The 26,984-nt window shown below is 42.6% G+C and overlaps 1 protein-coding gene across 3 annotated transcripts; it reads right to left on the reverse strand.

The window, feature by feature from the left end:
• Positions 1-649: 649 nt before the first annotated feature.
• LOC137849024 (protein limb expression 1-like) lies at positions 650-26,630 on the reverse strand. Of its 3 annotated transcripts, XM_068668507.1 has the most exons (4): positions 26,113-26,630; positions 15,763-15,926; positions 912-1,105; positions 650-710 (listed from the first exon to the last, which is right to left on the reverse strand). In XM_068668507.1, exons 1-3 carry the CDS (start codon positions 26,192-26,194, stop codon positions 1,037-1,039), a joined length of 315 nt encoding a protein of 104 aa, XP_068524608.1. In that variant the 5' UTR covers positions 26,195-26,630; the 3' UTR covers positions 650-710; positions 912-1,036. The 3 variants fall into 3 exon arrangements, 1 of the variants encoding a protein (XP_068524608.1); XR_011091636.1 differs by lacking the exons at positions 15,763-15,926; positions 26,113-26,630 and adding an exon at positions 1,474-3,852; XR_011091637.1 differs by lacking the exons at positions 650-710; positions 912-1,105 and adding an exon at positions 13,391-13,710 and having other exon boundaries at positions 26,113-26,451.
• Between the last annotated feature and the right edge of the window lie 354 nt (positions 26,631-26,984).

Raw genomic sequence — 26,984 nt, forward strand, 5'->3', positions numbered from 1 at the left:
GCACATTTAGATTTGTCATCATTCAGTTAGAGAAGACAGGCACTCTCAGACACCAGTTGAGGGTGGGTTAAACTAATACACCTAGGATTATACTAACATTATTCAGAGGGAAAAAGAACATCTGAAATTGCCTAGGTTAACCCTGTCTAGAACTACTTCTTGGAGACTTAGTTCTTCTGCACCTTTAACTTTCCCCACTTCCTACCCCAGGCAGCTAGAACAGCGTTATCAGAAGGACTGTGGGTCAGAAGAGACCTGAGAGTTCATTATCAAGCCTGCTCCCATGACGATAGAACAGCCTGTTTATTACCCCCCTGCTCCAGCAGGTTTTAGCAGTCTATTTAACAGCTATTCTGCATCTGTTGAGAAAACTGTCAGCATCTAATAAAAATATATATATATCTTGCTAAGACATACCTAAGGCATTGATTTTATTTTCCTCTGCTTCCTCCCACCCCCTCTCTTGGTAACAGAAACCAGTATGATTTTGAAGCAAACAAATCTATCCTGCAAAAGCACAATCAGTACACCTACGGCACTGAAAAATGCTTTTGTTGATTGATTTTGAGAACACATCGTTAGGCACTCACGTCAATTTCCATGTGTCTGAATCGGCAGACATTCCTGAAACAATGACCCTCCTGCCACAGCTTGCAGACCATCTCATTGCCCAGAGCAGCTTCGCAGTGGCGGTAGGCACATTTGTCTCCCTGGAACCAAAAGGAAACCAACGAGGAAAATAGAGTACAGCCTCAAAAATGGCCATGCTGCTGCCTAATGTTGCTACAACTGAATTCAGAATCTATCTGGTTCTCAAGTTAACCAAAGACCAGCGTGCTTCCTCCTCCTAATCTACTCCTTCCTGAAAAAAAATGGGAAAAAAAAGCAAAGCAAAGGAAAGCCAGCCATACCTTGGTACAGGTAGAATAGAAATAGAAGTAGCAATCGTCTCCTTGTTTAGACATGCCGACGAGTTCTGCTAACAAGCTCGGCTTCTCTCCACAGGGCCTTCCTCTGCTCTTGGAGAGAGCTGTCTTCACCCTTGCTTGGGCTGAAAGTCTTCTACTGGCTTGTGAGCAGGGAAATCTTCTTTTGAAAAGTAACCCTAAAGAAAGTAACAAGTGAAAAATAATGAGGAACCAACATTTTTCCAGCTTTCTTCAGTTCATCAAATCAAGTTATCAGTCTCTCGAAGAGAGCAAAGCCTTGAAATCAGCTGTTACATGAACTAACTAAATATGAAAGTTCCGTTAAGCTGCCAGGAGCTTTGTCAGCAAGCGTTCTCTTCCACATCCTCAGTAAGATGACTTGGAGCACATCTGGAAGCCTGAAAACGGAGTCACTCCTTAAAAAACCACCTGATCATACATGCAAGTCAATAATCAACTCTGGCTACAAATAACTTCTCTAGAACACAGTTAGGATGCATTAAACAGCACGTTCCAGGCACTGTGGGTCTTCCATTTCACCTACCTGGACAACCTCAGCAAAGTTATCGATCTTCAAAGACTTCCAGTTAACTTCTCCTGTAGGCCAAACCAAGACTGAATCCGTGAATTAATAATAAAGGGGTAGGAAGAATTTTCCTCCTCACTTTGCCAAGGGAACCTCTCATCCACAATTCAAACATAGGATGTGCTTTTAAACAGCTTATAACTAATAGAGGAAGCAAGTCCATTTGAATGCTCTCTCAGACTGGAGACAGCCAGGGTTAGTTAGCTCTTCAAAAAAATAAAAACCAAAAAACAAAACAAAACAAAAATAAAAAACCCAGCACATTTAGAGATGAACTCGTGATTCAAAGTGGCTGCAAAAATGAGGCTCCATCTTCCACAGCCGGACAATTTAACTTTTTTTTTTTTTTTTTAATTTAAAATTCGGTATGTTCCAATCTCTGGTCTTCAAGATTTCTTCACCTATTAAGAAAACACAAAAACCTTTCCCCGTCTTTATTACCTGTACAGCAAAAAACATACCAGTGCATATAAATCCACAGATGTGCATACGCATACACACATCTGTGTTTATACACACACGAGGAGGGAGTGAGAGAAAGTTAGCGAGAGCGACAGTGAAAATCAGAATTTTTGCCTTTTCGACACAGAGAGCGTGTAAAAATTCTCTCATTTTGAGGGAACTAGAAAAAAATGGAGGCTCTACAAAAGATTTTGATGAGTATGCCTTCGAGGCCGATGCTTTGTAACATGAGTGATCTGGGGGCCAGCACACAAATATGCAGATGTATGTACATGCATACAGGATAAACAGATCTATACACACAAGCGTGCACAGTATATGTTGTATGATCTCCATAGCGAGAACAACTCGTAGCCCTGATCAGACACGTAGAGTTGCAATCAATTAACAGCAGGAAGACAGCAGATCAAGGGTACAGCAAGCTTTGAGAGGCAGGGGAATGCTCACTTTGCCAGTGGCATGACTGCATGATGCCAAGGATTTTGAATTAGTTGGATTTTTTGGAAGCAATTGGGTTTTTCTTTCTGCGCTGTAGCAAATACCACAGGTTTGCCACCACGTGCTGTTCCCTAATCCATATATCCATCCTCATCCATTGCTTCAGGATCATGAAAGGTTAGAGAAGACGACTTAGGTCCAATTTAACAGCCAATGATTTTTCGATGAGCAGAGCTGCAACAGATTTTATTTAGCTACAAGCATTTTTTTTTCTTTTTTCTGAGATGAAGTCAGAAATTTTAATTATTATTTTTTTTAAAGACACTAAACACAAAACCTGCAACCAGACCAGATAAAGTTCAAATTAGAGTGATTCTGAATCCTTTCATTAAAACGCTGCACATTTCTGTGCAAATTATTTCTGACTCTTCTGGACAAAAGTGGATGAAATAGTTCTTACAAATTAATAATCAAAGGTTGGAACCTTTTACTCACACAAACACTAGTGAATTTTCCAGGAAATATTTTTTTGGCAGGGAATTTTCCCAAATCTAAAATAAAGAGAGGAAAAGTTGGCTTCTCATATTAGTTACTGCTTTTGACTGCTGGGTAAAGGGAATAAAAACAGTAGTTAAGTGCAAGCTTTCCTTCTCTTCTTTACTATGGATAGGAATCGTCACTTCGCACCTTTAGCACCTTCAGAAACACACCCAGTGCCATGCAGGTTCCTCTGCATCTACTTCTAACAATTACTGGTGCTCCTTAGCATGGAAGTTTGACTCAAAACACTCTCCAGATTTAGCTCTTTTGACTGCCCAAGGAGCTCATAATTTTGCTTGTTGCCTTCCAGTTTCCTGAACAGACCGGGAACGCTGTTCAGAATCTGAATAGATCTGGTCTAAGGAATGGGAAGAAAGTAAAACCAAGAATACCTCGCAGCCCTAAATTCCAAAAAAGCAGTCTCATTTTAAAAAGGACCTCAAAAGCTTTTTTTTTTTTAAACTGACACCTGCTAACATGGCAATCCAGGCGCTAAACCAACTGAAGTTGTCCCTGAAAGCCTGAATAAAAATGAGTAACTCTGGTGCACTCAGCAGGTCTGTAATAGAAGTTGGTAAGATTTTTAGATTTCTTTTTTTTGCTCCAGGGTGCTGGTAAAATGTTTGCATTAAGAGATTTTGAAAATTTTGTACCAAAGAATTAGAGATGCGCTACAGTGCCAGTAGCTGGGGGTCTGGAAATACACACCAACAAGTGTCATAAGCTTTGCCTTTGCTGAAGGAAGATGAATAGTACCAAGAAAATCTGTCTAGTTTGTTTTACAGGCTTGTCTTTCTCAGTATGGAACAAACTGACCTCCCTGGTCTAACTTTGCAGTTGCCTATTCTGCCTTTGTCCTGGAGAGAAGAGCAAGAACAAATCTATTTTTGCACTCCAAAAACGCATTAGAGGAGGATTCTCACACCCACCTAAGGGTACTTCCTTGTTTGTTTATAAAGCACCAAGTATTTCTCTTGGACAGTCTCTGTAGCTGGTCTGTTTTGTGCCTTCCATTTATAATAAAGATATTAAGATGCTTACCCCTTTTTTTTTTTTTTTGTTTTGTTTTGTTTTGTTTGTTTTTTTTGTTTGTTTTTGTTTTGTTTTGTTTTGTTTGTTTTTTTTTGTTTGTTTTTGGTTTTTTTGTTTTTGTTTGTTTTTGTTTTTGTTTTTGATTTTTTTTCTAACGAACAGTGGAAGTGGAGAGTCAGATGACAAGCAAGAACAAACACTAGAAACTCCTTGTTCTGCCCCTGCTTTTTAATCAGCCAGCATCACCCCGGCTGCAAAACAGCCTCTGCTGATTTACCTGCTTGTTAAAGCACCCCACAGGCTGCAAGTGCGGTGTGCTAGGTGTCAAGTTCTGTTTAACGGTGCACAGGTAACCATTCATCTTCCCACAGTCGAAGCACAGAACAGCCTCTTGCTAACAGAACTCATCCCTGCTGCTGCAAGAAACCTCATGGCCTGCAGGAAAACCTCAAGCTAAGAGTTCCAAAGCAAAAGCAGAAAACGCATGATTTGTACTCTTTATATTGGAGTGAATTCTAGCTGCTAAACGCTGCCTACATCTGAGGGCACGTGCTGAGGCTGGGGGGAAGGACACTCAACACCCACTGACAGCAGGAGTGCAAAGATGACAGCCAAGAAGGCAAAGGTTAGAGCTGAACGCTGCCTCAGCTTCCTCCAGCAGCCAGCTGGGGGTCACCTTTCAGCACGCTCTCTGAGACTCTGAGCCCCGAGTTACCGCAGCCGCCAGGTACAGCTGCTCCTTGCTGGCCCAAACTATTGGAAGAGTCTTCAAACTTCAGGGACCTGTTTTATGACAGCCTCGAGATCCAATTAATCTGTTCCTGAAGGCGCTGATCGTCCTGGTGTTTCTGGAGCTGTCCAAGAACAATCCTGAACTGAGGCACTCGTCTGATCAGACAGTGCTTCGGCACAGATTTGTCTTTAGCTTGACACATCAAGGTGAAGAGGAATCGATTCTTGCAAGCAACCTCTCAAGCAGGGATCTAATAAGGTGACCAAAACGACAGATCTGTTGTGCAGATCTGAGCACGTCCCTCTGCAGGGAATCACTTTCAAGCCTAAGATGTTTCACCCATCTCCCTGCCCCAGAGCGACACAAGTAAAGCTCTTAAGCAATTGCTAACCTGTTCTCAGTGCTCACGAGTCCCAAATCACTCATTTTACAATCTATAAACCATGGCAGCTGGCACCTAGTTGGCACACGGTGACACTGCACACGTTGGCAGTGTCGTCAGGAGCTGCAAAGTCAGGGCTGAGGGGGTTAAGGGAAAACCACACATCAGTTTAGCAACTTGGCTCCCGTAGGATACTTCCTACGGCAGGAGTTTCAGCAAAGCCACTCAGAGGGACCTGCTGGCTAATTCAAACGGGACTTCTGCTGGAGCAGTCAGAAGGCAGCAGGAGATATCCAGTGGGCGTCGCTGTCAGTCTGTGGCAGTTTGGGGTCCAGGTATCAGTGGTTAGGTGGGGTTTTCTCTGCTTCACTTTCTCCAAAGCTGTGAAAAAATATTTCTTTTACAGCACTGTACAGTCCCACGTTAAGGATGGAACCAGCTGCATCAACTTCCAGTACGACGGTGTTGGAAAAAGGTGCCTTTGGTGGTCAGGAGCACAACAGCTCTGCTGATGTGTTATTTAAGTGTGTTCTTACGTCTGAGTTTCCTCATAGCAGTATGTAGCTGAGGGGGTCCAACTTTCCCAGGGAAGATTTATGGTTTTTCTCCTACCAAGCACCAGCTCAGTATACAAAGCTCTGTTAATAACACCCAAGCATGTAGATGTTAAACTGAAACTGCTTTTAAACCTAGTTGTTGTTACAAAAATAGCTTAATACACCATCTTCAGAGGGTAAAAATTCACATGGAAGTACAGAAAAACCCAGAAGCGCTTCCTGAGCTTCAGTTTACCAACAGCACCATCGGATTTAGATCCTGGCCTGGCAGCCAGGATGCAGGGTCTCTAAGCATTGCTGCGATGTGGAAGTGCCAAGGCAGGTTTCTGGCCTGCCCTGACTAAAAGACCTTTTTTTTCCATACAAAAAGCGTGCCAGGGTACGCTGTAATGCCAATGTGCCAGGTCAATAGAGGATGTCAAACAACAGAGGCGTTTCTCCTAATTTCTGGCACGAAAACACTTTTAACAGCATTCTTTTCACCAAGAAACCCCTCTCTATCTTCTCCAATACTCCAGGATCTGCTGCAGCTGCAGCAGCCGCGCTGCTACAACCCACATCTTTGCCAAATCTTTTCAAGAATTGTGCTTTACCTCGGCAACGTTGAGGTCACTCCTCTTCCTCCTCCAGCTGAGGAAGCAGCTCGCTGGCTCTGCCACACCGCAGGTGCGCAAGCGAAAGCTGGGAACACAGGAGTCAAACTCTCAGTGCTCACGAAGCCACCAGGGCACAGGCCTGACACAGAGGCACCCCGGATCCGCTCTCCCTCCCCGCTGCGAGGCTCGCAGCAGCCCCGACCCGAAGCGCACACAATGCTTCGCATGGTGATGTCACCGCTGATTCTGAGTCCCCAGGTGAGGATCTGCCTCACCACTCTCAACGCTGGGGTTGGGTTTTGGTTTTGTTTTTTTTTTTTTCTTTTAAACATTCACAGCTTATGGGAAACCATCAGGTAAACCACAGATCGCTAGGGAAGAAGTCCCACACGAGGGAAGAAGTCTGCGCTTTTCTTCCGGGCAGCGGCACGTGCTTTAACATGCCGCGTTCGACAAAGCAGCTCTCCCCGTTTTGCTCAGTGGCAACAGGCACGACTGCAACGCACACAGGTGTAGGCAGCACCTGCAGGTCCCAAACCCTTAACCGGTTTGTAGAGAGCACTAATTTTTGAAGTAGTGGTTCTCCCTTAATCCATGACCCCTTCTTTCCTTTATTTATAGCGGGTGGCTCTCCTCCATTTTCCTCCTCAGTGTCTGAGCAGACACTGGGAATCGTTTCTGGAGGAAGGGCACTGCTGAAGCTCCTACATCTACTCTCCGAGAAAAGAGAGTATGTCAAAGAATACAGATTTCCTTTCTTTTTCCCTTTTGAAATACAATTTCTGAAATCAATGCTGCCGCCTGGCAGCAAATACCTACGGGACTAAAGAGGATTCCTCATCCTCACTGTAACGTTGTAGTTAACCTCCCAACGAACCCATCTCCCCAGGAAGCGGCCATTTGAGATGGGAAGGGGTAGAGCAAGAGGAAGCTCTCCTTAGCCTAGCTCTTCTCCCAACACCACCTTGCCATCCAGCACCAAATTCAATTCACCTGCTCCGCCCGATCAGTCGAACGGGCGTCCGACGCTGGCACACGCCACAGCGGTGTTTCTGACGTGGCTTAAATCACCTATCCGCAGAATATCTCGGGTCTGTATGCTCCAATAATGCAGTAGTTGAGAAATAACGCCCAGAGCTCACACTCTGAGTGCAGCCCAACAGCACCGAAGCACCGGGAGGCTAAACATTCCCAACCTGGCAACAAGGCTGACCCAAGCAACAGCACGGAACCCTTCTGCACCTTCAGCGTGGACATCAGCGGAAGGAAACACAGATTTTTCTTTTCTCCTGGGGCTGCACCGCTCAGGGCCAGCAGAGCAGTGCTTCCCCTTCCCTTCTCTGTCTGTGCCAAGATCGTGCCTCGTCTCTCGAGTCCTGCCCGTGATGGTGCCTGGCCTCAGCCCCTTGAGGCGGCCATTCCTCCACCACCGCAGCTCTCTTGGCAAGCTGCGAGTCATTTTATGTCTTGTCACGGCTTTCCAGAGCCAGGCACACAGGTTCTGGAGAAGGCTGGGGCAGGACAAGCCTGCTTTAAGCCCCAAACCTGCCTCCTTTACTGTCTCCTCTCAGGCCAGGCCTACCCTCCGGGCCCAGCAGCACTCATCCTGCCTGCCCCAGGACCCGCAGGTTGCGCCCTGTGGTAGCAGCAAAGAGCCCCCCAAATGTCTGTCCTGGGGTACACAGGGGTGAGGCAGCCCCGTCACTGCACAGACACCCATGGGACACGTCACCAGAGCCGCTATCGGCTTGGCAATTAAGGACGTGGGAGAGGAGCCCACGTCACGCAAGCATTCGTGGCTGCCCTGGACAAAGAAAGAAACAGTGGCTGTTTTTCTCCCCATTTAAATAGCTAAAAGCACCGCTAGCAGTTTCTTTCTTTGCGTCCAGCCTGTACTACGTTTAAAGAAAGAAGCAGCTTCTGCTGAGGAGGTGGAAGATGCTGTCAGCAGAAACACCGTGCCTAGAATGCGAGCAGGGAAGACAGCGATGCTGTGAAATAAAGCTTTTACAGCCGCTTCAGATCAGTTGGCCCGGGCTCCAAGGGTCAGACACCCAGCTGGGAAGATTGAATTTCCTCCTCGATAGCCTTGCCCAGCTCAATCTTGCCATCCTGACTTGGCTCCAGAGAAAGCCTCTTATTAAAGGCACAGAGAAACAATAGCTTCTCAGCCAAAAACTAGGAGTTCAAGCAAGCCAGTGAAAAAGCTGTGCTTGGGAACAAGAACGTTTCAGAGGCTAGTTGATTTTAGTTCTCATCGTCACTCGTGTCATGGCAAAGGGCCTCTACAGAGGCAAAAGAGTCTCAGCACTGAGGTAGGACATAGCTCAAACACCAGCCCCAGAAGGTGGAGATCATAGCCTTGACTCACCCTAAAGGCATCGCAGAAAGGGCACCAGGTAAGAGGACAAGGAGGGTTTTTGCTCTAGGGTTAGTTTGTCACATAGCCCAGGAGCCACTGGCTTTGGCTAGCATTTGACAACTGATTCTGGACCTTGAATGGACGAAGCCATACTCTGCCTCTGAATAATGAGGCTTGCATAGAGAGAAAACCCACACTGCCTATAGGGACTCTGTCATAGCAGTGGGCTTGCTTCTTGAGCCCCATCCCTCTTTCCACCCTGCAGGCCCTACTTGCACGCTCTGCCTTGCTCAGATGGGAAGCTCAGCCATTCATCCAGCACCACGAGAAGATGTGGGATTGATTTCACAAGCTGGTGGACACACTGAGGACGTCACAGTTACATGTGGGCACATTTTATTCTCTGGATGCACTCGCGCATTGTTTCTGCTCAACAGCCAAAGCTTTATTGATTCAAAACCATTTCCCTTCTCCCCCACCCCCAGCATGTTTTATTTATTTATTTATTTATTTTTAAATTTTGTATATGTATCCCTTTTCCCACCCCTCAACTGCTCGTCCACTTCTGATTTGAGTAATATCTCTGCTTGGAGTCTGTTTTCTCAGAAGAAGCTAACTGACAATTCATTCTTTTTTTTTTTTTTTTTCTCCCAAGAACTATATAAGTTACATGCAAAACATTGTACACAGAGATTAATATCAAAATGCAATACAGATCAGGTGCACTTTAAGCTGGACTCTAGGATATGGCAAACACACCAGGGTACATATTGCTTTGAAAACACCATTTTTTTTTTAATGTCATGCATACCACATAATATTCAGTCTTTTGTTTTGTATTTTTCTGTTTTTATACAAAAATACCAGTGCTTATTATACTAGTTACTGGAAAAGAAAAAAAAAAATCAGATCTGTGTGCCCTCTTCAAATCAAAATTTTGTTGTGAGAGCACTGGATAAATATATATACACACACCAACAAGTGTCATAAGCTTTGCCTTTGCTGAAGGAAGATGAATAGTACCAAGAAAATCTGTCTAGTTTGTTTTACAGGCTTGTCTTTCTCAGTATGGAACAAACTGACCTCCCTGGTCTAACTTTGCAGTTGCCTATTCTGCCTTTGTCCTGGAGAGAAGAGCAAGAACAAATCTATTTTTGCACTCCAAAAACGCATTAGAGGAGGATTCTCACACCCACCTAAGGGTACTTCCTTGTTTGTTTATAAAGCACCAAGTATTTCTCTTGGACAGTCTCTGTAGCTGGTCTGTTTTGTGCCTTCCATTTATAATAAAGATATTAAGATGCTTACCCCTTTTTTTTTTTTTTTTTTTTTGTTTGTTTTTTGTTTTGTTTTGTTTTTGTTTTTGTTTGGTTTTTGTTTTTGTTTTTTTTTGTTTGTTTTTGTTTTTGTTTTTGATTTTTTTTCTAACGAACAGTGGAAGTGGAGAGTCAGATGACAAGCAAGAACAAACACTAGAAACTCCTTGTTCTGCCCCTGCTTTTTAATCAGCCAGCATCACCCCGGCTGCAAAACAGCCTCTGCTGATTTACCTGCTTGTTAAAGCACCCCACAGGCTGCAAGTGCGGTGTGCTAGGTGTCAAGTTCTGTTTAACGGTGCACAGGTAACCATTCATCTTCCCACAGTCGAAGCACAGAACAGCCTCTTGCTAACAGAACTCATCCCTGCTGCTGCAAGAAACCTCATGGCCTGCAGGAAAACCTCAAGCTAAGAGTTCCAAAGCAAAAGCAGAAAACGCATGATTTGTACTCTTTATATTGGAGTGAATTCTAGCTGCTAAACGCTGCCTACATCTGAGGGCACGTGCTGAGGCTGGGGGGAAGGACACTCAACACCCACTGACAGCAGGAGTGCAAAGATGACAGCCAAGAAGGCAAAGGTTAGAGCTGAACGCTGCCTCAGCTTCCTCCAGCAGCCAGCTGGGGGTCACCTTTCAGCACGCTCTCTGAGACTCTGAGCCCCGAGTTACCGCAGCCGCCAGGTACAGCTGCTCCTTGCTGGCCCAAACTATTGGAAGAGTCTTCAAACTTCAGGGACCTGTTTTATGACAGCCTCGAGATCCAATTAATCTGTTCCTGAAGGCGCTGATCGTCCTGGTGTTTCTGGAGCTGTCCAAGAACAATCCTGAACTGAGGCACTCGTCTGATCAGACAGTGCTTCGGCACAGATTTGTCTTTAGCTTGACACATCAAGGTGAAGAGGAATCGATTCTTGCAAGCAACCTCTCAAGCAGGGATCTAATAAGGTGACCAAAACGACAGATCTGTTGTGCAGATCTGAGCACGTCCCTCTGCAGGGAATCACTTTCAAGCCTAAGATGTTTCACCCATCTCCCTGCCCCAGAGCGACACAAGTAAAGCTCTTAAGCAATTGCTAACCTGTTCTCAGTGCTCACGAGTCCCAAATCACTCATTTTACAATCTATAAACCATGGCAGCTGGCACCTAGTTGGCACACGGTGACACTGCACACGTTGGCAGTGTCGTCAGGAGCTGCAAAGTCAGGGCTGAGGGGGTTAAGGGAAAACCACACATCAGTTTAGCAACTTGGCTCCCGTAGGATACTTCCTACGGCAGGAGTTTCAGCAAAGCCACTCAGAGGGACCTGCTGGCTAATTCAAACGGGACTTCTGCTGGAGCAGTCAGAAGGCAGCAGGAGATATCCAGTGGGCATCGCTGTCAGTCTGTGGCAGTTTGGGGTCCAGGTATCAGTGGTTAGGTGGGGTTTTCTCTGCTTCACTTTCTCCAAAGCTGTGAAAAAATATTTCTTTTACAGCACTGTACAGTCCCACGTTAAGGATGGAACCAGCTGCATCAACTTCCAGTACGACGGTGTTGGAAAAAGGTGCCTTTGGTGGTCAGGAGCACAACAGCTCTGCTGATGTGTTATTTAAGTGTGTTCTTACGTCTGAGTTTCCTCATAGCAGTATGTAGCTGAGGGGGTCCAACTTTCCCAGGGAAGATTTATGGTTTTTCTCCTACCAAGCACCAGCTCAGTATACAAAGCTCTGTTAATAACACCCAAGCCTGTAGATGGAATACAATTGTTTTCCTTACAACCCCCCAGTTATTTCCATGTCTGTTCTGGACCTTGGGATCTCTTTTGGGAGCTACATTACGCAGAGCAATACAATAAGGCTGAGATCACCGCTGCCTCAATGTAATGCAAAGGTGAAGGCCTTTATGACAGCCAGTTTGGAAATGAATGCAGCCCCATCTTGTCAGCATCAGAGCAGAGCCAGCTCCAGATGGCTCCAAAAAGGAGCTGCTGCTGGCCAGAGCCGAGGCAGGGAGTGCTGCTGGGTGGGCTTCGGGGGAGCAGATTTAAGGAAGGGGGGAAATACTGCTGTGCAACAGCAGCTGGGAGAGAGGATTGTGAAAGCGTGAGAGAAGCAGCCCTGCAGCCCCCCAGGTGAGCGCCGCAGGAGGGCAGGAGGTGCTGCAGGCAGGCAGCAGCAGTTCCCCTGCGGGCTGTGCAGGGAGAGGCCCCTGGTGGAGCAGGCTGTCCCCCTGCAGCCCATGGGTCCCCCATGGAGCAGATCTCCACGCTGCAGCCCCCCCATGGGTGGAGGAGCCCCCGGCGGAGCAGGTGGATGTGGCCTGGAGGAGGCTGCGGCCCATGGAGAGCCCCCGCAGGAGCAGGCCCCGGGCCGGAGCTGCAGCCCGTGGAGAGGAGCCCACGTGGAGCAGGGGCAGAGAGGGACCGAGAAGGAGTGGTGGAGATGAAGTGCTACAGACTGACCACAACCCCCAGTCCAGTCCCCCTGTTCCCCTGCGCTGCACGGGGGGAGGAGCTGGAAGAGGTCAGATGGGGGGAAGGAAGGTGTTTTTGGTTTCTTTCCTTTGGTTCTCACTTGTCTAGCCTGGTAGTAGTAGTAGTTAGGCAGGAAATCTTACTGTCTCCCTGTGCTGAGTCTGCTTTGCCCATCACGATCCTTGTTGAGCGATCTCCCTGTCCTTGTCTCAACCCTTGAGCCCTTTGCATCGTATTTTCTCTCCCTTTCTCTTTGAGGAGGGGGAGGGAGAGAGTGGCCGTGATGGAGCTCGGCTGCCCACCCACCGAAAAGCACTGCAGCTGCAAAGTACTGGAAAAGTTTTCAGAAGCAACAAGGTGTTTAACAAGGAAATGTATAGTTTCCTTTTTCAGGCTTCCTAAATAATTGGGCTTATTTCATATTCCCAACTCGGAGGAGGAGAATTGTTGATTTCACCTTCTTTTTTCTTCCTTGGAAATCAAAGGTGAACAGCTCTAAAAGGAAGGGGAACGTATCAGAAGCAAGCTTTTTTTGGCTTGTAATCCTTTCTTAAGGAAAAGATTTCTCACACACCTTCCCCAGATGTAGGGGGGCAGAGAATAATTTTGGAACTACTCCAATTAAAGTCAGCTTGGGGAGAGTGGTACTTCTCTACTTGTTTCTGAGACGTTCGCATTAGCAACAGAGAGTGTTGTGTTGCCGCTGCCAGGGGCCTACGGTGATGACTTCAGAAACAGAATTGAATGATGTCACTGTGACACCTTGGTAACAGCTGCCTCTGAGCAAGTTTAGCGAGGAGGGACAGAGAAGTGTGCTGGATGAAACCACGTGAGGACTTGTGGATCCCACGTTGAGGTGCATCGAGAGGGCCCACCCTTCTGTAAGTGTTTGGATGCTTCATTTTAGATTTCTGTAGTTTGTGTAAAGTCCTTTCACAAGCATGAAGTTTGGTACTTTGGCTCAGGGATGTAGCTGCACAGAGTGACAGGTGCAACATGTGGCTGAGGGCCTCTGCACGTTCTCTCTTTCCCACACACGATCAAGAAAGAAGGGTAGACAAATAAGAGTGTGCTGTGGTCCTGCCATAGACCTCAAGTACTACAGCATAAACAAGAGACTTAAAAGTAGCCCATCACATTAAACTTCAGGACAGCAATGCACTTCATCAGCTGGGCTGGCCTGTTGAGTGGAGTGTCTCAGGATGGAGTGTATGAAGATGCACTCCATCTGCTTTCAGATGAGCACTTGCAGTGAGCAAGCTGCCTGGCCTTAACATTTTTCATTTCATTTTTCACCCGACTTTTGCTGGTTCTTCTTGGTCTAGAAAAAAAAAAAAAAAAAAAAAAAAAAAAAAAAAAAAAAAAAAAAAAGTGAACTCAGATCAAAATAGAAGGATTTCCTTTTCATTAATTCCATGTTCTTAACTTGACAGGTTTGGTTATTGACGTAGAAGGGACATATCTGGCCTGACTGCAACACCCATGCTCGCAGTGTGGGACAGTTCTCATAAAGGTGATTCCGTGTAGTTTCTGGAAACGAAGACAAAAGATGGCAAAGGTAATCTCCCAAATTTTTTTATTTTTTTTTGTGCTAATGCAGGAAAGGCAAGTAAGAGTAAAAGTAAGAGTCCAGATAGTGTAAGAAGCAGCAGCTGTGAAGGAAACTTCCTTCTGGCTGATATGGCTCCATATCTAGTTGTGGAGGTCATAGTGCAGGTGGAAGCACGTTCTCGTCCAAATACTTAGCTCTCTGTTTTCACAACAGGTCGAGCAGCAGAATGTCTTTGAAACAACTGTGCCTATGACCAAGTTCATGCATCGGGCTAGACAAGGTAAAAGCTCTGGACAAGCAAAGGGGAGGGATGGATGGGCATGCAATACGATCACTTCAATCTTCTCTCTCTAAGAAACCTTACTGAGAAAACAAAACAGAACAGAACAAATGAAACAAAACTCTCCAGACAGCTCTGGTGTTGCTGTAGGATGGAATACAATTGTTTTCCTTACAACCCCCCAGTTATTTCCATGTCTGTTCTGGACCTTGGGATCTCTTTTGGGAGCTACATTACGCAGAGCAATACAATAAGGCTGAGATCACCGCTGCCTCAATGTAATGCAAAGGTGAAGGCCTTTATGACAGCCAGTTTGGAAATGAATGCAGCCCCATCTTGTCAGCATCAGAGCAGAGCCAGCTCCAGATGCTGGATGGGTGGGCTTCGGGGGAGCAGATTTAAGGAAGGGGGGAAAATACTGCTGTGCAACAGCAGCTGGGAGAGAGGATTGTGAAAGCGTGAGAGAAGCAGCCCTGCAGCCCCCCAGGTGAGCGCCGCAGGAGGGCAGGAGGTGCTGCAGGCAGGCAGCAGCAGTTCCCCTGCGGGCTGTGCAGGGAGAGGCCCCTGGTGGAGCAGGCTGTCCCCCTGCAGCCCATGGGTCCCCCATGGAGCAGATCTCCACGCTGCAGCCCCCCCATGGGTGGAGGAGCCCCCGGCGGAGCAGGTGGATGTGGCCTGGAGGAGGCTGCGGCCCATGGAGAGCATTGCTTGTTGAAAAAGCTAAGAATTGTTCATAACTTATTACAAAAACAAAGAAATTTAACACGAGCTGGAGCTTCTGAAGGTTAGACTTACATGTAATTGGTGAGTAGCCCCCTGTAAGCTGTGCAAGGACAGCAGCTACCAGCAGCTGGTAGCACAAGCAACTGCCAGCTTAAGCAGCTCTGCAGCAAGGTGAAATGAACAATAGTGGGTGACAAGCTTGTTTCAAGTTGTCCTTTCCAGTGGTCAAACCTCCTCAAAATTCCTCACAGTATATTTGGTTTAAAAGAAACGAAGCACAGAACCAGGAAGAAATTCAGTGTCATTCTACTTTACAGATGGCAAATCAGACCCTTGTTTTGAAGGAAAACATAATAAAATAAAATTAAAATAAAATAAAATAAAATAAAATAAAATAAAATAAAATAAAATAAAATAAAATAAAATAAAATAAAATAAAATAAAATACTAAGCTATTTCTCCACCATAAAATATATTATTGTTTTCTGAAAGAAAGAAACTACAAACACCTTGGTCTTAGATTCAACTGACAGAAATGCTTGAGTTACTCATAATGTTTCACTTCATTGTAGATATGACTGGAAACCAGAGACAAGATTGGTAAAATCATTCCTAGAACTCTGTGTTGTTTTCCTTCAGGTACCTTGTCTCTCAAGTCGGTGAGGGCTGGGACAGAATGAGATTGGAAAAGTCAAGTGTAGTATTCATTGTTACAGAAGTAGTTGTCCTGTATCTTCTATGGCAAAAGAATTTTCCTGAATAAATATATAAATAAATAGATAAAATTCCCCTGGCAAAGATTGGAAGCTGACACTTACCTGAAAGTTACCAAAGCAACTTCCTCCCGGCAAGGTAACATAGCTCACAAATGGTGGGCCCAGGGAGCTCAGTGATTCATACACAATGATGCCTTCGCTTGGGAATATGGCCTTCTGCTTCTGTTTGCTTTCCCAGAACTCCTGCAATATTGCTACGACATTCACTGTCAAAGACATAAAAATGCTGAATGTAGGATGCATACATGTCCTTGATCTTAGTGTTTTCTGTGTTACACAAGAAATGCAGACATATGAGCTTGATACATTTATTATTGATAATAAAATGTCTGTGATTATCTCTGCTGGTGTGAAAAATATGATTTTGTGGCAATTTTGGACTTTCTGGGATTGCAGGCTACTGTAGTACATACATTGCAGGTCAGCAATATTGTACTATTAAGTCAATGTGTTGGAACTTTGATATCACAGCAGCCATTAAGCTGCTCACTTTCAAACATGAGAAAATGTTATACTCAGATTCCTCTTTTCCATTCTCAAAAAAACAAAACAAAAACAAAAACAAAAACACATGGTCATGCAAGGAAAGCAGCTGACTTTTAATGCAAAACTTTATGAAGTAGCTGGAAAAAAAGGTGTTGTATATTATGATGATAATAGTTGCAGGCTAATGTGAAAATAGAAATGTGAAAACCAGAAATCCAATTGACATCATGACTATTGAGCCAGTACTCCAAAGTTTTACGTTCTGTGTTGGGGTTTTCTCAACACTTTTCGGCTTGGACTCAAAAAGAATTTTACTATAGTTTATCTAGACTCCTTTTACAGAGCCATGTGTAGCTTAGAGATAATTTTCTTTCTTTCTGGGCATCATTCAGCAGGTGGTGAGCAATTGCATTGTGCATCACTTGTTTTGTACACATTAGTGGTATTAATACTCTTATCATCATTATTATTATTTTCCTTTTTTTTCTTCTTCTTTTTTTTTTTTTCCTCTCTCCAAATAAACTGTCTTTATCTCAACCTACAGGCTTTCTTTCCTTTTTTTTTTTTTTCTTTTTCCTGATTCTCTCCCCCATCCCACAGAGGGAGGGAGGAGGGTAAGCAAATGGCTGCGTGGTGCTTAGCTGCCTGATAGGTTAAACCACAACACTATGCAAAAACAAACAAATGAACAAACAAACAAAAAAAAAAAAAAACAGCTGTGTATGATGTTCATCATTTCTCACTTGAAAATTTAAATTCAGAAGGTAAGAAGTATGATTCTTAATTTGGACCTTCCAGTGGAAGTATGGAAGCCCTAGGCAGCAGTATGGGTCCTTCAGAGTACTGATACTGGTTCAGTATCAAGTATTAGTGCATACAGGAATCAGTGGCAGAGATAATTTTCCTCATACATGTATAATTTTCCTCTTTCTTCATCTCGTCTGACCTTGTTAGTAGTGGAATAATGTAGAAGTGATCCATTTTGAGACAGTGTCACCCTGGTGGTAGCTCACATGCAATCTATGGACAGGGCATTGCTCTGTTTGCTGCAGGGTGAGCAATGTGAGCTCCAATATTGTCACCGCCTGTTTCCTGACTTCTGGCAGCTGCACTGCTCTCACAGACAACAGCTTTTCTTGGCATTTAGCCATGACAAGGGCAGACACACAGAGTGTGGTCATCACCAGTTCCCTTTTTGCTGTGCTCAAGCCATGAGGAAGTGCGGGTGGCGTGGTCTGAGCTCTGGGGAGGCGAGGCAGGGTGTTTGGAGCACACTGCTGTCTGCCACTGGATGGTGTCACGGATGCAGCAGCAGTGTTGGCTCCTACCAGTTCTGGCATTTTGGGCATTTAAAGCTGCAGAACTCTCATGGCATTGGAATATTGCTTCACCGTAAAGAAGAAAGCTATCTGAATAAATTTTGTATTTGTAACAGGAAACACGTTGGGATAACCACTGTCTCAGTGCAGCTGTGAGAAAAAACTGAAATATTGAGGAACTCTTAACCACAGAAACTGACTTCTGCTTTTCTAAATGATGATGAATGTGGGAGAAAAACTGGTCTACTAGCCAGGGAAACTGCTACCAGTACGGACTCCAAATGGTAATCCACCTTCAGAAACTGGTCTCTGGCTGAATACCTCACTGATGTAAACATCTGAGTGTTTTTTTTTTCTTCTTTTTTTTCTTTTTTATGAGACCTTCTGCTCCACAGAGCATGCACACATTGGGTAACAATCTAATTTTAAACCCATTAAGTGAAAACTGATATTTGAACATAAAATTCATGAATGTAAAATTTCCAAGTTTAAACATGACAATTCAGTAGGAGCTGTTGCTTCAGTGTGAGAATGGTATTGGTGACATTCAGTCCTTTACTGGTATTGAAATAGATAGCAACAGAAAGTATCAGCTTTAAGAATATCACTGATTTAGGATGTTTCCATAAAGTGCTTTGGTTTTTGAAACAACTGTTGTCCAAGAGTGCAGTCCTTAAAAACAATAATGCAAAGTCCACAGGAATAATGAATTTGGTGGTGTAGGTAACCCACAGTACTCTTTCTGGTCTCATCATTCAGCCTGTATGATACAACTTTTGGTAAAACAATAAATAAATAAATTTTAATAAAGCTTGATTTCTCCCACATCATGATGAGATCGATTATTCTGTAGGTAATAAACTGCTGAGTCTTCTAAGAAGATGTACAATGCAATTGGCAAAGCTGCACAGGGAAATCCCAAGCATGATCATTTTTTGTCCAGTCCAAGTCCCTAGATTTTAGTATCCTATGCCCCTCATTGATGGAGGGGAAACTACCCATAAATATCATGCGTGCTTTTGCTTACCAAGAGGAAATTATACTGGTATAGTGGTCTATAAAAGAAACAGGTATTTAAACTGTTTAGTACCAATGATAGCAATAAGTGACCTAAATTGCTGTGTGTCTGATCCTTGCTTCTCTTCTGTTGTTAGTTTTACAGAAATTAAGAGTTCAGAGTGTAAAATTTCTGTTTTAATTTCCATTCTTGTTCATGAGTCCTTTCGATGGTAATTCAGCATTTAGACAGCCTGCATCTCTCACTTGGCTGAAAGTTTCCACTCTGAAAACTAATATTCAAAAGACTTTTTAGAGCTATAGAGAGGTATCTACTTTCACTGCAATACACCAACAGAAATATATTTCCCTTCTTTTCCTGAAATCCTGAAACATGCTTTAAGCTGTCTCAAATTTTACAGATAAAGCAATATTTTACCAGAGGACTAGTAAGCAGTGAGTAGCTGCTACAGATTAAACTAATACGTGTATGACTAACACAGAAACAGTAGCTGAGCAGCATCATTTTTATTCTGTTTAGAATTTCTGTCAAATGAAAGCTATGTGCCTATCCCACAGTGCAGCTGGATATCTCTGTAATTAAGTAATTAAAAGTGCCTGGGTTTGTACTGAATTGGATAAACATAAAACCTGGCTTAGCTGTGAGGATGGTAGCAGGAAATACTTGGTGGTATATATGTAGTGGCAGCATCAAATTATCACTGCAGTTTTTGCTGTGATTTTTTCAATCCTAGCCAAAACTAGCACCTCAAAACAGTGATGAACATGAAGATGCATCAGGTTAAACTACAGAATGCAGCCATGATATCAAAGCCTCAAACTTTTTTTTCCCCAAGAATTCTTTATGTTTTGATTTAATTAATTTTATTTTACCAACTGTTTAGCTTGAATCAGTATGTTTATCATCATTAAATTAAAACAGCATATCAATTTCAAATATATAATTAAAACAATTTCAGCTAAACTTGTAAAAATTCGGTGTGTGTGAAAACAGTTCTCTACTAAAAAAAAAAAAAAAAGATTTTATTTATGCCTAACAGCCACTACAGCCACTATTATTTTTTTTTTCCTTCATTATGTATCACATGGATTTGTAGTAGTTTAGGAAGATGTGAAAAATGTATACATATGATCAGATGCACAATCAAATATACTAAGTTACTATTCTAAGGTAGTAACTAATGATTACTAATATGATGATTACTAATGTTGTATTAAGATCTCTCAATATTCATTTTTCCTGCAATCACATGCATTGTTTGCCTTCATTTCTAAACATTCCAGGCAGAATGTTGTTCAGTCTCTATGCTGTATATCAGTATTTGGCATCCAACTGGCTTAAGTCTAAAAATGCAGTATGGAAAACAATGAGAATTTTCAGAAGTACATAAATGAAACAACAAGATTCATGGTTTAATGCAGCAAAATACTGTAATTTACGTCTCATTTTGAAAGGACATTCTCATTGTAATTGACTTTCGTTTTTTGAAAGATGCCTATGATGTGGTTGAGTTTTTAAGATAATGCTTATAGTATTTGTATGCAATGACAAACAATTTTCTTCAGGATTAAATCATCCATGCTTTAAAACAATTTATTTTGTACACTGTCAGTTGCTGAATTAGTTAACAGTATTGATTTTGTTGTAGGCAATGCCAAGACCCCATTCAGACAATATTTTATCCACTTTATACCTCAGATCTTTCTCAGTTAGAGTTTCATAGTAGTACGTGCATCACCAAGTTCAAGAGCAAGAATTCCATATACCCTCCTTTAGTACTCTCCCATCTGTGAATATTAATGGTTCCACAACAGTCTATTTGATGCTGGCTGTAATGCCTAGTTACGAGGTGAGAAGATGATTTTTCTTCTCTACTTTGCTTTTTACTCAGCTGGAAAAGCCTCTTGCCCAGGGGCTGAGCATTGTACCAAATGAAGCTGTCCCCAAGTGCAAATCCTGGTAGAGTTCTTGAAGTTTTCCTAGACTCTAAGGACTTTTTATTATTTATTTATTTATTTATATATATATTTGAATTTAGGACAGGCTGCGAGTTCTGTGGAACAACAAATATGTGGGTTATACAGCTGCATTTACCCTAAATGAACCCTGAGCTCTTTTGAGAGTTCAGAAATACAGTTTGATGTGAACTGTGTTTGAAAGAGGATTAAATGATAACACATTTATTATAACACAACATTGTTTTCCAGACAATTTCTCACCTTTCAGTAGCAACTGTCTTGCCTCTGCTCAAGGAAGTCTGTGAGTCAAATTAAATATCATTCTAAGTGGGAAACAGAACTCTCCAACTTGGATCATGTCAGTAAGTTTGCACTGCATTGATGCCAGAAAAAAAATAGCTCCAGGTTTCTGTGAATTACTGCTAAAAATACTGGCTAGGCATTCATCTCAACCAAGGCAAACAAACAATGCCATAAACAGGAGGCTGGCCAACTGGGAGGGGGGTGTTTTGGCCAAGACTGGAAGGGAAAATTGGAGTGGGAGCCAAGTGACTCTGCCACTGAAGTGGAATGGAGTCATATACTTGACAACGTCTCACTGCCGAGAGAGTGGAGTATAAAGAACACACACACAAAATAACCACCTACTTTGTCATTTTAAAACTTAAAACAGCTGTTTCTAAAAGTCCTTTTAACTGCCTTCGTGGATTTAATTTAATATGTGAATGCAGAAGAAAAATACAAGCTTTTTGAATGAAAGAAATATGTAATATGAAATCTATTAAAGAAGATTCTTCAGTGAGAGGCTAGTAAAGTTCCCTTACATGTCTTAAATCAAGCCATGGCACATAATCAGTAAAACTATATCGTTTAAACAAAGTTCATAAGTTACAAGTGCACCCTTCCCCAGCTGCAGCCTATTAAGGCTTGTAACTTAATGCATACATCTTAGGGAAGCTGTTAAATTGGGCTCAGGCTAGCAAAGAGATACTGTTTAAATCTCTAGAAAAAAAAAAAAAAAGGCAGCAACTGGAGTGGGATCCAGCTGTTTTGAGGGAAGGTTTTATTGCTTCTCTTTTGATTTATTTTGCATATTTTTAAACATATAAATAATAGCTTTAGGAAAAAAAAGTTACAAATGTGAGTAGGCAATATCAATTAATTTTCCCATGATCTTACTATGCATTTATCATATATATTATGTTATGTATTAGCATGTTAGCAGTGATTTTGTTAGGATATTCTGGTCCATATGCTATACTATTCTGTTCTCCATGTATATGTACAAAAATAAAAAGCCCCATATCCTTACTAAACCTAATGAAATTAGGTATATTGTTAAATATATATAAAAACATTATCACGTATCATGTACTGGGACACCAACAATATGCTGAGAGGACTTCAGGGGCATTTTTCCTTCTCCATGATGGATTTGGATGCTATATGAGTGAGCTGATCTAGCAGTGGACTACTAGGTGATTCTGTCTAAAACCCTTAAAAAGCACAAAAAGTAGCAAGATGTTGTTTCAGGAAAAGAAGATCTGATTGTGGGGTGAGATTCCACTTGTGAGAAGCAACATCTTTAATTGGCAATGACTACCTTAAATCCAGCACTGACTGACAGTTCCTAGACTTCAAGGATTTGGAAAAAGAACAAAATAAAATTAAATAAATGAACTGGATGGCCTCCTCAAAAGCCATTCTGAACATGTTACCAAGTAAAGGAAGAAAGAAGAAGATGTTGGAGGCAAGCAGCTCAGAGAATGGTGTAGGCTTTGTGAACCATTGGTATGTTTGTAGTCACAGCAGATTTAGATGCAGCTAGGGAAAGGAAGGGTAGAGACTGGGAGGGTTTCACTGACACCACCGTTGGACTGAGGCAAAAAGTCAATCCCTGCAGCGTTATGAATTGATTAAGCAGGTTATCACTTGGAACAGAATGAGTAAACATACTAAAGTCAGGTGTTTTTAAGCTGATAGTCTGAAGACAACTGTTAATCATTGCCGAACAGCTTGGCTTGGTCTACATTCTTATGTAGCATTACATGGGAAAATGATAAGAACTTTGGTATAATTTCAGCATCTGAATATAGCAATAAAGAATTATAAATTGGTCAATCTCTTGTGATAATCAGAAGTATAACTGATTCGCACAGGAATAGTATAGTAATAATAACATTAATCTAGAAAGGAAAAGACTGTTTGATAAAACTTTTAATCTTGTAATATTTCTCTAAGGCAACTGACTTACTCTGGCTATAGTGCACTTCAATTTAACAGCTTGTATCAGAGAGCTAGTATGGTACCCACTGACAAATCTATTTCAATGTTAAATGAAAAAAAGTGAGCTGGGCTGATTCTACCAAAAATTATGGGCAGATCCCCATAAGTTAACATACTTTCTTATTAAAAACTCTACAGTCTAACCTGTCCATCTATTGCTGACCTGAAATCTTTGCTGGCAAAACGTGCAAAGGAAAATGTGCGATTTGTTGCTACCAGTAAAAAGAAATGGAGACACAGTGCTGTTCAGCTGATGTAAAATCACTTTGCTAAATGTTCACAAACCAACCAAGTAGCAATCCAGCTAGGAACCATGAATTCAAGTCAGGGCTTAAAAAGACTTTCTGGAAGTACTTAGCTTTTTTCCAAGCTTTATCGTAACTCCTACCTGATACCATAATATTTTTTGATATGAAAACGAAGTCGTAATAAGGTCAGCATATGGATTAGACCAGTGCTGGGGTTAATTAGGTCTGCATGGTAGAAAGCATTATCTTTTTATCATGTTATCTGGGATGGAAGCTACATACAGCGCACAGTTCAGGGAAACACACACACCAAAAAGCAAACACAACTCTTGCAGTAGCATGATTAGAGCACTGGGCTCCTTCTTCTTGCCTTCCTCCTCCATGTCTTTGCCTGTCCCATTCTTGCTGGAGCTGCCAGCCCCTCTGCAGCCCACTGTTCCCCGTCCCCCATCGGTGGGCTGGTGACAGGCCTGCACCACGGGGCCTTGCTCAGACCCCTGCTCTCTGCCAAAGATTGTCTACCACTATAAGGATAAAGCATTCTCATGGCAGGGAGGAACTTGTGAGAAACAAATTATCCCTGCTGTCTTGTTGCCAGGGCACCCAGCCATGATCTTGCATCTTTCCCAAATCCCATCATCTCTGCCTCTGCTGGGCAGATGCTAGCCCAGAAGGAGCACTGCTGCAGCAGGCACAGCACCACTCACTGTATTTGCTCCTGCAAGCTGCACCCAGGAGGGCAGGGACTTTTGAACATCTTGTCTCTCCCTGCTGCTGTTGAAGAAAGCCCTCTGTGAGACATTCCCAACAGAACAAAGTGTTGGGACAGTGCAAGCCAAGACCTCTAGGTTGGAATGGGAACAAAAAGTGTATGTGGTGCTGAGCAGTGATGAGCAGACTTGCTCTGACATCTTGCCCTAGCAAAACTCAGTCCTGTTGACATACTGAGTCACACCACATTGTGAAAAGGGTAGATGCTGCTGCAACAAAGTAGATCCTGAATGGACTTCATTCTTACTTTGTTCTTTCCAATAAGGTCTGAAAGTAATGCGTTTGTAAGAGATGTGGACGTGGTCCCATGGGGAAACATGAGACACTATGTTCTTTCTAGTCTAATACTTGCTTGCTGTATTTAAATCTGATTAAAAGTCAGAGATGGACACCACCTAGATCTAAAGATGACTTTTTGCTGAAGATAAAAAGAATGCATGTAAATTCTCATCTGACTTACAGACAAAGCACTATGAATGTCTGTCACCAGTCAGAATTAGTGGCACACACTCACAGCAACTTCAAGCCTGTATAGGTTAAATTTATATTAGAATGCCTTCAAAATTCTTTTCATACCTCAGAAAATCTAAAGTAGAAAAAAAAAAAAAAAACTACTCGAATCCACTCGCACTTTTGTTTCTATTTAATCATCTCTCCCTCCCTTAGATCTGTGGGTGGTCACAAATGCATTGTCCAAGCAGCTTGTACATACACTTTCAATAAAAGCCTTGTCAGTAGACCTGCAGGAACTGGTTACCAGTGGAAACTTATGAAAGGGAATGCCCCTCTCCTCGAGCCCACCCCCCACACTGCACCCCGATCAAATTCTTTGTTCCTGTGATGTGTGTACATTCACAGACTGCTCCACGAGGTCCCAAGACTGCAACAGTAATACAAACCTACCCAGCAGCATACAAACCTCCTGCAGGATGGCCTGAGAAACAGATGTCAGACTCCTAAGCTCTGGGACAGATCCTTATGCTACATTCACACAAGAGTAGCATCCTTCTACAAGAGTAAATCCAACTTAGTCCCAGGGAACTACTGGGTCAACCTCTGACTTTTCAGTGTGGCTATGAGCATAAGAATCTGGCAAGTGGAGTTGTTTAATGCAGATGTACATGGGTTTTTCCCCTAGGTCCATCACTAGCCATGTCTTTAAGTCTTTATTCCTTTTACAGCAAGTTTAGAAGGCAACAGTTGACTGTATGAGACTGATTTTATTAACTCTAACAGAGCTGTTGACAAAAGAATGAAGTGGAGATTAAATAAATGTCTCTGCAGTGTGCCTCAGGTCACACGGGAGATTACAATTAGAAGTGAATGTTAAATAAATAAATAAATAAAACTCCCTTCTAAAAATCTAACATTGTTCCAGCATTGTTTGCATGTTAAATGATTGACTAGGTGATTCAGACTGAAATGACACCCAGCAAAATACTAATTTTACAATCAAATTGTTTATGTAGGACCGGATTTGGGGGCATGACATCAAGAGATCTCATTCACCTGTGAGGAAAACTGAGAACAATGGAATTTAACTATTGTTTCATTTGATCTGTTGAAGAGGGTTTTTTCCATTGTATGAAATCTGTGGATGTATTTTCTAAGAAATTACTAATTAAATAGCACTTTGTTCCATGCATAGCCCCACTCAAATCATAAATTCAAATTTAAATACTCTTATTTCCGTGATGTGAGTTGCATTGAACTCTGTTTCAAGGGATGCATCAGGCCAGTTTATTATGTGCCATCTACTGAAAGGTACTTCAGAACATTTCAGAAGGGATAGTTTGTAAAATGAGAGAGAAAGAGAGAATAAATAAGTGTTTTGGCCAGGTTTAAAAAGTGCATCCATAGTCAAGTCTGATATGGGGACGGGGGGAGGGAAATCACATTCCATATACTTGCAGGAAAACATCTTATGTTTTAAGATTGCAATATTTGATATTTTGCAGTACTACAGTCAAGAAAGGTAATTTATAGGACAAACTAACCACAGAAAGAGAGTTGGCATAAAGTTTTCCAAAATTGTCAAGCAGTAAAGTTTTTACCATGTTATTAGAATGTAATTAAATATCCTAGGTAAAAGTTGTGAATCAGTTTTCTGAAATGCAAACTTAAAAAATAAGCAGCAACACTGCCTTCAAATAGGCAAGATAAAATAATGATAGTTTGTGGTATGCACACGAATACATGTACAAGCATGTTAATTACTTCTCTCTCTTAATTTGTTGGGTACAACAGACATTTGAATTAAATACACTCACTATCAGGGAAATAAAATCATTATCTCTGGTACTTACAGTCTTTAAAAACCAGGGCAGGGTCTCTATGAGGCAGAACTTGGGCAATTACAAGTTGCAGAGACTCCAAGTTTCTGTCCATCTCTGCTCTGCTTTTCCAGAAAGCAGACACAAGCTGCCCTCATGCCTGAGTCAGGCAAGTCCTGTACCAACTTTCCGCAGCTCATTGATGCGCTGGATTCCTGAGGAATCTCCCCACGTCTCCCAATCAGGCATTGCCTCAAACCCCACGACCCTCCGCAGGGTCCACCTCCCCGGACTGCTTATCTTTGCTGTATGCTGAGCTAATTAGCTGCAAAGGCAGGCTGACAGGCGCATTCCTACTCCTTCCTTCTGTTAAACACACCCACCTACACGCCAGGGAGAGAAGCTAATCACCAGAAAGAAGTTTGTTTCATCGGTTTATTGGCGATGTGCTGAGGCAAAGACCTCTCTGGTTCATACCAAATGAATAAAGAGACTCTCTTGCTCACCCAAACCCTCAAATTATGGAAAAGATTGCAAATATAAGGAAATACTTATGTAAAGCTATACTAAACGTGATAGCCTGAAAGCAGCATGCAGGCTCTTGTTTAAAAACAACAAATTCGATAAAAAGTATGGTGTTTTTTTTTTTTTTTCTTCCTGTAACTATGTAACTGGAGAAGAAGGATATTAATGGCAAATAGAAAATTAATCCGATTAGCAAAATTAAACTTGTGATATATTAGGTTAACCCAATTTGAATCTGGTTTCCTGAAAAGCAGTTTCCTTACTCCCTATACAATAAATGTATTAAAATACCAGTGAATTAAACTGTTTACATCTAAAAGGACCTGTGGGATATGCAGAGGTCTGAAGAGGCACTCCAATCAAGGCAAACACAGATGCAG

Source organism: Anas acuta, unplaced genomic scaffold (genome assembly GCF_963932015.1).
Source record: "Anas acuta unplaced genomic scaffold, bAnaAcu1.1 SCAFFOLD_51, whole genome shotgun sequence".
NCBI classification, from domain to species: domain Eukaryota; kingdom Metazoa; phylum Chordata; class Aves; order Anseriformes; family Anatidae; genus Anas; species Anas acuta.